The 12,170-nt window shown below is 35.3% G+C and overlaps 1 protein-coding gene across 6 annotated transcripts in view; it reads right to left on the bottom strand.

The window, feature by feature from the left end:
* ERCC6L2 (ERCC excision repair 6 like 2) overlaps positions 1 to 12,170 on the bottom strand; it is a 63,471-nt gene that overhangs the window by 11,318 nt on the left and 39,983 nt on the right. For 4 of the 6 annotated variants that reach the window (XM_054809681.1, XM_054809682.1, XM_054809683.1 and 1 more), the window contains 3 exons: positions 11,991 to 12,071; positions 9,129 to 10,323; positions 8,260 to 8,414 (listed from right to left, as the gene is read on the bottom strand). In XM_054809681.1, coding sequence (XP_054665656.1) covers positions 8,260 to 8,414; positions 9,129 to 10,323; positions 11,991 to 12,071 — 1,431 coding nt within the window. Of the gene's footprint in view, positions 1 to 8,259; positions 8,415 to 9,128; positions 12,072 to 12,170 lie in introns of those variants that run through there. The other 2 variants (XR_008574651.1, XM_054809687.1) reach the window with 2 other exon arrangements.

Raw genomic sequence — 12,170 nt, 5'->3', positions numbered from 1 at the left:
TTCAGGGATACATGTTTTTTTAACTGTCTCATGTTTGTGGCAATTCAAGTCGACAGACTTAGAGGATAATGAACTTCCTTCAAAAGCCTGAATCTGAAGTTGAAAACATGTTTGCATAATTATTCCTCAGCCATAGTTGTGCTATGTCTGAGCATCTTCCTCTCTTTAGCTGCCTGACTACTCAAAGTATCACTATGGTAAGTATCCAACCAAATACTGACTTCCAGTCAGCAGCAACCCTCTCTAGCTTCCCCACTCACAGCTGAAACAGAGTTAACAGGCTTTTCTCTTCAGGTATGCATGAAACCACTGCTGCCAGATATCCAGGATACTTTCCATTGCGCAGTTTCATTGTTTGTTTTCATTTCTAAAACAAACAAAAAAGGCCTTCTCAAATCTCTAGCTGCCTTGCAGTCACCTAAATCATACAAAAGCATGAAACAGTGAATTCAGTATGACTGTCCTCTTGAAACACAGCTTGCAAGCAAATAACAAACTCTTCTGCCGTATCCTACTTTCTGTTTTCCCACTCCCCTCAAAACCTGAGAAAACACATGACTTTCCAGATATGTTGTTAGTTGCAGTGGGTTTTGGATGATTGTTATTATTTTGATCAGGTGATACTTACTGCATTACAGTAAATTTATCTACCCAAATTACAATTCGAAATTATTTCAGCTAATCCACAGTTTGAAATAAACCTGAATCTTATATTTTAGAATGACTTCTGATGTGGACATTATTTTTTCCTCTGAGTTTAACTTTATGAATTGAAAAACAGTCTCACTCAGACTGAATTTATCTATTGTTCTAACAAAACAGGACCGTGGAAGAAGAATTAGAGGTAATTATTTAGCCAATAGTAAGTACTTCAATTATCTTAGAAAATGAAGCTAACCTACCTTAAAATTTTAGGATGCTCTAGGACAATCACATTTATACTCAAACTTTCTGAACTAAACAAAACTACTCAGGATGTTTGCTCTGAATACAAAGATATCTAATATTTTGTATCACAGGAGACCAACAGCTGAAATACTCTTCAAGCTACAAAAAATGTTATTCTGGGTACAAATTACTCCTCAAAAATATTCTGCCAACACCAAGAAACCAGCATTTAGCTACATCTGCTGATAAAAGTAAAGAAATTTTATCAGAGTAACATGTAGTTATTTTCCCCTGGTTGTCATATTCAGCTTTTCCACTTGTACAAACCAAGACCAAGGACATCCCATAAACTCTCATCTTTTGCTCAATAGTGGAGAATTGACTACTAAGTCGATTGAGGACAGACTGTGGGGGTTTTTTCACATTTTAGTTTTCACTGTCACATTTACTTCTGAGTCTGTTTCTTCTCAATCAGGTAACAGAGCAAGAATTTCTCACTGACAGCAGTTTTACTTAATTTGTTGACTCTAACAAAAAGAGCTATAAGCCATATGACTTTCTTGCATGAAAAATCTGACCATAAATCAGTATCGTTATTACTGTTGAAAATGAGACTAGATAGCTTTGAATACTGAGACAGGCTGATTAGGGCAATTGCTTATTCCTGCAGAAGCCTGTGGACTTGCACCTATCTTCTTTCACTGTCTCACCTCTCCAAACAGCAGCAAAACCAAAAGCCATGCACACCCACCATAATGAATATGCAACTACACGCTTCACAGAATGCCACATATGAACTCACTATATTTAAAAACAAAACAAAAATGGAAGCCATACTGAAATGGTTGATTCCATTGTAAACTGAAACTGTAAACTTAATAAAGCAGCATTACAGGCCAATCATTTAGGAACAATTATTATAAAGCTGAATAGCATTCCCCATCCTAGAAAAGCAAGGATAATGGAACATTATCTCCCAGAAGTCTACTCTTTGTAAACAACTATCTAAACTTATTGAATCTGAAAGCTGCGTAAATACACTGCAATCAGAGTTACCATAACTGGTAGACTTTGTTTAAATAATCTACAAAATGTCAATGTAATACAAATACGATAAAGAGGAGTTCTTAATAACACAACTTTTGTATTTACAGTGTTCTCAACAGCACTTAAATATGCATTGGAGATACAAAGGGCATGTTTTTTCCTAGGCTGACAGCATGCTTAGTTCTCTCATTTACACCACATTGCAATAACATAAAGAGGGGTTTACCATTAATCCAGGTTTTACTACAAAGCATCCCGTTATTTCTCTGTCAAACACTGGCAAGAGTGCCAAATGTCTGTCATCCAATTCAGAGGATTAAGTCTTCTTTTATAGTGCAATTCTTGTACCAATTTATAAAAATACAGATATAGTTTCTTAGAGCTGGTCACAGTCTATATTTTGGCCTGAATTCATGCCGCAGAGGTTGAATATGACAGCTGGCAGGAAGCTGAGGGTAGAATACATCCTCCCCCTTTTCAGTCACCACATTTCTGTTGCTATAGTGATTAATCCTCAATTGAATGGCTGTCTTTGTACATTTCTTTTCAGTAAAACTTTAAGTAAACTTAAGTTGAAAACATGCAGTTGACTGAAAAAAAATGAGACTCCACATATTCAACAGGTACAGTACTTGTGACTAATACTTTTCCACATATAAAACCCCACAAATTAGCTCTAATGTGGGACATCATCAGTTTTTCGAATTTAGTATGTACTGTTCCCATTTTTTGTCTTTTTTGTGAAGCCTCCAAGCCTTCTCCAAAGTCTTCCCCATGCTCTAACCCCCCCACCAAGATGCCTATTGAAGAAATACTACACAAATTCAGCTTTATAGGAACTAGAGAAAGCCTATTCCAGACCTCTGTACTTATGTAAATTATTTCACATAGGCTGTTTTTGCCAATTAACACAGAAATTAATTAGGAAATTAATTAAGGAATGCAGTCATTTACTTCAGAATAGATTAGAAATGTTAAAAGAAGATATTTAATGTTCCCCTGGGAGGCTTCTGTTTCTTATGGTAACTAAGAAAAAGCTGCACAAACGACAGTGCAAACTACCCAAAAAACTTAAGTAACAAGGTCTACACTCCAAAATCAACCATGTTGCTTTGAAACCTGGAACTCACCAGAAAAAAGGGCACCCCCCGCACCCCCCAAACCTCTAAGAAATACTTAGTAGATGGCTACGATCTTAGAGAAAATGCTAACACTTTCTTTTTTCCCCTCAAAATTAATAATGCCAGCATAATTTTGAGGAAAATATCACATGAATGACTCAAGACTTTTTCTTCCCTGAAAGGCTGAAATACCTGTAGGTCTGCTCTGAAAATTATAGTCTGACTTTGTAAGTCCACCACGTCCAGTTTAAAAGTTCATTTCCCCTTTCCTTCTTTCTGTAGTTACACAAGACAGTTCATTTTGGTTTTTATCTGTCTTCGTAACGGATAGTAATGGGGTAATAGAAATACCAATCTTCCACCTTGTTTCATGAAAAAACAATGAATTTTTAACCAAGTCTATTTGCACACATGCACAAACGGAAGACTTGAATTTTAAATAAAATGCAGAACAAAGATGACTCAATGTCATTAAATCAGCCTAAAAACAGTATACAAAATAATGCAGGAAAACCAAATTAATTATTCCAATAGATTAATTTTTAACAGAATTATCTTCACTCAGACTTGCAAATAGAAGGCCAGAAAACCCTTGTTACTAATAATCTTCTACGAAATAGCAGATCAAGTGTATTTTGTAGTCATATGCATAAGGAAGCAACAAAGACCAGCTCTCAGTAATTTTTAACGGTGTGGATATCTGCCACACTAAATGACATGCATTTTCTACCCTCATATGTTTAGAATAGTGAAGCCTGGTGTGATTCTCCCTACATCATGGTATCAGAACTGACCATAATTTCTGCCTTCACACTTATGACTTGCTATCAAAGATTGCAAATAGCCAGAGTAAAGAGAGATACTTAACTGCTTTCTGAGACATTTATGTTTTGGAGTCTACAATATTTTTTTAGAGCTACAGTGGAAATTGAGATGCATAATGTGTATCCCTGAAATTTCTTTGGGAACAGCTGTCTGCCACACCTCTGCATGGAATAAAAATCCCTGGCTTTGTTTCAGTTACCGAGGCTCTTTAACAAGTCTAATTATTGACACTTCAGTGCCTTCCACATAAGCAACACTACCAGAAACATCAACTGTTTGAGGGATGATTATCATGCTGTTCTTCTGTCCTTCCTTCTCAAAATCTACATTGATCTGACACTGCAAGTGTCAATGGTCAGAATATGGACAATCTTCAGACACAGGATAATATGTACATTTCAGGGACTGTTGGTAATAAGTTATATTTTTACTGTAACTCTAGATATCCCTTAAGTGTAGAATACTAGTATATAAATACCATGTCTATCACAAAAAAAATTGTCTTTTAAGTATCTCCCTGATTATACTTACAAAATAAAGTATAAGCAGATATCCACTGCTGTAGATGACTGTTTTTGAAAGCTCCCTCTGTAACAAGAAAACAGCATCTCTCTTCATTGAAAATGCTACTCCAACTCACCTACAGCTACTGAATCATCTTCTACTGCTACACAATCCCATGGACCTCTGTCATAAAAGAAATATATTCCCAAACCCACAATTTATTTCAGTTTCTTCAGAATCATGTGATAAAACCTTTCACATTTGTTTGCTTCTACTATTGTTATATACAAACTATCTTCAAATAGTTATCTTTAATTCAGGTGCTGGACAGGACTTGTTTTGACTAATGATATTCAACCAAAATATGGCTTATTCTCTTGTTTGTATAATTAATGTATACTTTATACTGTTACTTTCACTACTTTTAGATTTTACCTCACCTTTCATAGCTGGTCAGTTGCAACAGAGCTCTCATTATATTCTGTTTTTCTTTCTTGACAGCAGACTTCATATTCTGACTGCTGTTACCTAACTGTATTTTCAATAGTCACATAGAGTTTAGGGGAATACACACTAAACAAGCATGCAGTATTATAAACATGAACATTCTAGCTGAACTAGTCAATTTACACAAGTCCTTTTAAAACAAACAAAAAACAGTATGACTGTGCTCCCTACCACCTCGGGAGAAAGAAGAGTCAAAGGCTCTGCAGCAGTCTTGAAGTCCTGTACCAGGACTGTTATGGAACATGGACCACAAAGCAAGCAGGAACAGAAGATACAGTAGCAAGACCTATTTCTCATAAAAACAACAAAGATTTTATTCCCTTAAGCCTTTAATGGTACAGAACAATAGCAGGTTAAAATAATATGTTCTATTACTTCAGAGAAAAGGTAGCTGGGGTGTATGAATACTGGCACAGGTAACATTAAGGACAGACTGACTATTTATTACTGGATAAAAACAAATTAGCTTGATTGAAACGTACAGTTTAAAAGGTTAAGAGATTTTACTGTGAATTACATTAATGCCAACAGTTCAGATCTAACAGCTTCTGAAGTCAAATTAAAGAAAGAGACTGTCTCCAAGACAAACACCTTTTCTTATCGCAAAGTTCAAATCTTACACTTTTTATAATCAACTGAAATCCAAGTTTACTTATTCATTAGTTACTTAGGTTCTTAAATAAGATGTTATACATACATTCAAAGTTCTCTTGAGGAAAAAAATCTCCCTGCCTCCTATCCCTTCTACCTTGTCTATCAAGGATCTTCTTCCCATGCAACGTCCCTCACTTTGAAGGAAGAGTCCTCACAGGTTTTGTGGTCTGCTCCAGACTTTTAAGCAGTTTCTGCAACTCAAGTGACTACATTAGTCTCCATGCTTCTACGTGTTAAGCAGGAAGCAAAAATGTTTCATTCAGACATCAACCAAGATTTGTAGGAAAAGCTGTATTTCCCAACTTACAACTCATCCACTTCAATGGAATACTTTCTTAGCTCTTAAGTGCTCTTGCATCCCTTCCCCAGAGATATTAGTAATTTCTTGAAAGACGTATTTAAACTTAAAGTCCAAATTGATTATAGACAGATTGCAGAGCAAAATTGCAAAGCAGGAAGGCAGAGTTGGCATAGGTAGACTAAACAGCACGAACAGTATTTTACTTTTGTCCCAGAGAGACCTATCTATGAAATGAAGAGATCCTTTTTTGATGACTCCTACTTAGAAATAAGACAAATAGATTAAATGTGCTTAAAAAGGGACATAAATATTATCAGGGCATTATTCAGAAGCCTTCATGATGACATCAAATAAAGCTTCAATACACTGTAAAAAAGCTTCTAATTAAGAATGTGATGATTGATACCCAGAGCGAATAGAAACAGCTACACAATTTCTGAGAAAGTTATAACTATGATGCTAGGAAGCAACATCAGTGAGAAATTTCAGTTGACAAAAAATTTGTTTTTCTGTCAATAACTATCAGGTTACAATTAATATTTCAGTATTTAATACTTAAATTTCCATAGTCAGGTAACTAAAATTTTAATTGTTCAGTTGTATTTTTAATATTGTACATAATGCTTTAATATGCTGAAAAACTTTTATTAAGCTGCATTTGAAATCAGCATTCTCTTTATAACACAATTATACACTGTCAGTTGCTCTGACACTGGATGTCTTAGCTTGAACTGATGGCAAATAAGTGAAAAATGACCAGCAAAGACTGATGGCCAGAAGAGCAACAATGATTGTGTTTTTCAAAGAACACCTTTTAAAATAAAAATAAAGTAATGAAGAAAGGAAAACAGCAGTAACATTCTAAGCAGATCATATTTCAAAGTTATCTTTGAATCTCTGGCAGCTCTTTTAAGCTGAGCACAAAAAATTCAATGCTCCACATTTAAGAATAGGTAGCCATCTAGGGATTATTTCTAGATTAGTGCCTCTACATCAAAGAAAGAACAGGAAGCAAAGGAAGAGGCAGCCTTCTCCATAATGATGCTTTTCTTCCTACTTAAACCTCCAAGAGAATTGATACTACCATTGCTTCTGAGTAAAAAAAAGGTACCTTAGAAAAACTGATTGACAAGTTAAGAGAGGTTAATTTGTAATAGTTGCAGTCACACAAACTCTAAATAGTGACATGTAAATTACATGAACAATACAAATGACTCCTACAGACTAGTTTTGAACATAGGTGGATCAACAGACATTTATTCAAAGTACTCTCTTCAAAGTATTCTTTCATTCATATTTAGTTTTATTAATGTTGTCAGTCATTGGCATCAAATAAGGACCTTTCTACACTATTTCTGAGTATTTTCGACCAATTTTTCTGTTAATAAGGGACATTCTAATGCAAATGTGGTAGAATTGAAAAGGCCTCACTTTTACTTGTTGGCTTGGTTTAACCTTCCCAGTGCAAAAATTCTTTGGCATCCCTGCTAATGGCTTGATTAAATACAGTACATCAACAACACTGGAAGAAACTTTTAGTCGTTCAACACCCCAGAATGACATAGGTTTCTGCTACAATTTCTATAGTGATTGCTAATATATTTGTAAAGACTAAACTGCACATTCACCACTTACTTATTCTAGGCTTGTGGTTTATCTTTAAGAATCAGTCTAGGAAACAGCAAATGTTTATTACAAAGCAAACAAAAGTGTCCAGATAATCAGAGTAGATTAAAACCACTATGTAATAAGAACAAAACCCTGGAAGCTGTACCTGAATTTATTCCAGATTTGTATGTATTCCAAATTAAACAAGATGCATGACAAACAAAAAGTATTAAAATGTATCTGTTGCTGCAAATGAGCACTCCCAGTAAACTCTAGTTTTGCATTTCAGACATTAAGCATAGACAATAACAACCATTACTTTACCCCTTATAGCAACTGCATGTGTCCACCCCCAAAAAAACTTCTGCAAACTGATTAATGTTTGACTTTCTACACCACAGAGATTTCGGCATGTACTGTGGCATCTGGATTCTTGTTAACTGGACCCAGGACTATCTGAAGCTTTTTCAAGCCTCAAATCAGAAAAACATGCCACAGAATTCGATTTCAAAACACCCAATCTTTTCTCTTACCATTTCTCTCAGAAAAGTCCCACAGAAGGTGCTCTGCTGCTTAATTCCCAACTCTTTCAGAGCTGGACAATTTAAAAAAAAAAAACCAACCAAAAACCAAAACACAAAAGTAATTTATTAGACCTCCATTTGAGCCTCCTCCTCCTCCCATCCTCAGTGGCTTTGATCATTCATGGCGGCCATTAACAGAAAAACAAGTTTGCTAGAGCTTTAAGATGAAAAATGAGGATAAAAACAGTAAAAACAACATTTCCCAAACATTTCTCTTTACCTTGGCACTACAGACTGCTACATTAGCAGGGAGCTGGGAAAACTGCTTCAACTCAAATACGTCTCGCACTGCCCACCGGCTCAAGCGATTCTCAGCCTTGCTGGATCCAACCACATTCTGGTTTGAATGAATATATGCCACTTCTTGAACACCATCTGATGTATTAGGAGAAAGATATAATCAAAGATTTGTTCCAAAACCCTGAAGGTACACAGTTACACTGAGAAAGGATTTCGTAATTTTAAAAAAAGTTTTACATGGAAGTTGTAAAATTTGTTATGATTTCACTCAGCACCAAGTTTCTCAGCTCTCTGAAATGAACAACAATCATTACACTTATTCAGCTTTATCCAGACAGTTTAGTACTGCTTCCATTTCAGTGTGCTTTTTTCAGATGGAGAATGGAGAAGTTTCAAAGCATCTATGATTTAATGGCTGCAATATTAATTTTTAAAGTTAAGTCTCTAACAGAATCAAATCTTCTACGTGGTATTTCAAACTCCCAAATCATATAAACAAACACTTACGTATATGAAAAAAAGCCACCTTAACAGCCCCGTCAAGATTTTACAGATCAAATATTTAGATTTGTGAATTCTTAACAAATCTTCAATCTTAGCATCCTTCAACAGTAAGTGCTTAACAAAATATCACAAAGGAATCCATCACCTCAAAACACAGAAGTAAGGCTAATAGGTAAAAAGAGAGATACAGAAGGACATTATTAAATAATTCGGCAGAGCATTTTAGTGTCGCGTAGCAAAAACCATGTATAGTACGAAGAACTTAAAACCTGCTAACAATGACAAATTAAATATATGTTACTACTTTAGTTGAAATAAGATTAAAGAAATGAAATGAGTAGTTACCTAAGTATCTGTCCATTGATTCCACTTTTTGCTTTTGATGTTCAAATTCAGTTTTACTTGCAGAGGTTCTACACACAGCAGAATTGCTGGACTTCGTTTGTGCAACAGAGGTTTCTTGAATAAGATGAACCACTTTAGACCCAAACTGAACTCTGCCTCTCCGTCTTTTATACTTACAGCTTTGCTTTCTGGCACAAATTTTCTCAACTGGTAAATTATCTTCAGAGGATGAAAATTCATCTATATTCTGAGAGTTATTTTCCTTTTCTTTTCTGTTGGGCTTCTTTGATTGTAGCAGAGGTTTGGAGAAGCTACCTAATCCATTTTTATGGGCGTGTCTTTCTTTCCATTTTGAAAAGCTGGAAGTACTTAACTTTCTTGATTCAGAATTGTGGGAAATTTCAATATCATCAGACTCATCACTTATGTCACTTGCCCCTTTCAAATCTCTTGTGCTGTTCTTGATGTCTTTAAAAGACGTGACTTTGCTGAAATTTGACTCAGTACTATGGAATCTAAGTTGCCTACTGTCTCCCTTAAATACCAACCCATCTTTTTCTTTTGCTAACTCTTCACAATTTTCAGATGCTGACCTGTAAACTTCAACTTTTTTAGTAAGCATTGGTTGCTGGTATGCTGGAACTTGGGTAGGAAAGATGACATCATCATTCTCTTCAGAACTCCTTTCAGTTTCAATGACTACATCACTTTGCTTTAAAAGGTATTGATCCTCATTTTCTCTGTTCTCTTCCTCCTCAGAGTCTGATAAAACAAGCCAGTTTGTACTATGTGTATCTCGTTTATCAGTTCCATCTGCTGACTGAACAGCTTTCCCATGCTCCAAAGCAGGTACATGGCTTTGACATTTCTGAAAATCACTATGCTTGCTATTTACATTTCTCATAGTTTGATAATCAGAATTTGAATGATGAGAGTTATAATTATTAGACTCTTCTTTGGTAGTTTCAATTTTTCTCTGCAACAACTTAGAGAATCCACACTGCATTAAGGAAAGTTGTCTCTTTGTTGCCATTAAATTATTTACATTGCAAGGCTTCCTTCTGTCACATTTTTTCACAGAAGTTTCTAGAACATCATCATCACTAAAGTCATCACAAAAATCCATTTCTTCTCTCTTTAATTGCGCTTGAATACTTCTGGGCTGTCTATCTTCTTTACAGTCTGGTTGCTCATACTAAAAGAGTAATTTACAGCAAAGGTATTTAAAACATAATATATGGAACAAACCTAATTCCAAAACAGTGTAAAAAAAGTGGATTTTCATTATGTTACTCAATCAAAAAAATTATACAAAATAGTATTACAATACGCAAATAGCAAGCAAATACAAAACAAATAATGAAGAGAAATTATACGCAAGTCTTTGGTAGAACAAAATTTTTAGCAGAACAAAGAATATATACACTTTTGTTTATTTGAGATTATATATGCAGCACACTGCTAAAACAAATTATGTGTTCACAATCCCCACCCATATTTTTCCAGTTTATACTGACCTTCTTGCAACTTTTCATCTTTCAAAGGTAGTTTGAAAAGTGACTTCCTGATTCAAACCTTAATGGTGTGTAGTAACATTCATAAAAATATAACCTCCCAGCAGCGGTCAACTTCTTTGTATTTGGGGGCTAATACAGTTTAAAAGAGCTATGAGTGCATAACATTCTGCTTTTAAAATTAATTGAGGCCTACTGTAATCAAACAAAAATTACCTCCAGGCAACCTTAAAACATTTTGAAGCTACAGAAGTCCAAAATACAACTCCAAAACAATGTATTACTGAGATAAAAATTATGACAATATCAAATTAAAAGTCAGAAGGGTAAATACTAAACTTCTGTACATAAATAGAAGTTTTAAAATTAATATATTAATCCTGGTATCACCCTGCTTATCAAAAAGCATTTCACACAAACTAAAAAAGTTACCGTCACCAAATCCATTGTGAGATCATGACCATACAGTGATGTATTAGCAATGTGAGGTTATGACCAGTGTGATGGCATACTGATTTAAATTTATACTGACATTTACCCACAGAAATCTCCAAAAAGCATGAGGCAGTGGCTAATCTTGAGTACCGTTCACTGATCCAATCTAATGATATTTTCACACTTAGAGGCCATACTGTAGACCTATTTGTTTGTTTCCCAAATCATCTGGACGCAGTGTTCAGTTAAATACATTCATAAAAATGCTCCCATTAAACCCAGCCTTTACAGGGAAAAAAAAAAAAGTCTTGTTCCAGAAGGAAGTGATTCGATATGTTGTTCAGGAAAAAAGCCAACATTGAACAGACCACTGATTTGGTGGGAATCACTGACTACATCAGCTGAATAGCCCATGTCTTCTGTAGAGGTCCACAAAGCCTGAAGCAAGCTTTCAATCCTCCAAACCAATTGTACTCCTTTCCACAATTTCCAAACCAAAATCTTCCAAACAACAGTAGGTGTTAGATTCTCAACTGACTTCTTGATCTGAGGCTATTATACCACATGGCTGCCACTCTTAAGACAGTACAGAGCAATGCTTCAGTAAACAATACTGCTCTGTAATAACAGCATGTTAGTAATACTTTCATTCAGACTGAGGATATCCAAGTGTTGTAAAGGTCATAGAATATCCTATTACCAGATGTTCAGAATATTCCATTTTAATACGGACAGCGTGACATTATCTAAGGCTTTACAATATGTAAAACAAAGCAGACTATAGAAGATGGCAAGAGCAGACCAGGGTAAAAGCATTACCAGCCTAACAACATACTATCCACATGTACCACTGTAGTATCAGGAACTAGAGAGACCGTTATGCTCTGGTCCGTAGTCCACAAAGACATCTCACCTTTTCTGAGCTGCATGAAGGAGTCTCTTCCTTTAGCCATGTAGTTGCTGTCATAACTCCTGCTTCTACTTGTCCTTCCCTCTAAAACAGTCACAAATGCATAGAATAAAAACTGTATCTGTTCAAGGTAACAAAGGCAAGCCCAGGAAAAAAAAGTTTCTTTTCTTCTACAGAGATAAA

The sequence above is a fragment of the Grus americana genome, chromosome Z, assembly GCF_028858705.1.
Source record: "Grus americana isolate bGruAme1 chromosome Z, bGruAme1.mat, whole genome shotgun sequence".
Lineage (NCBI taxonomy): Eukaryota > Metazoa > Chordata > Aves > Gruiformes > Gruidae > Grus > Grus americana.
This window is presented reverse-complemented; position numbering and strand designations above follow the sequence as displayed.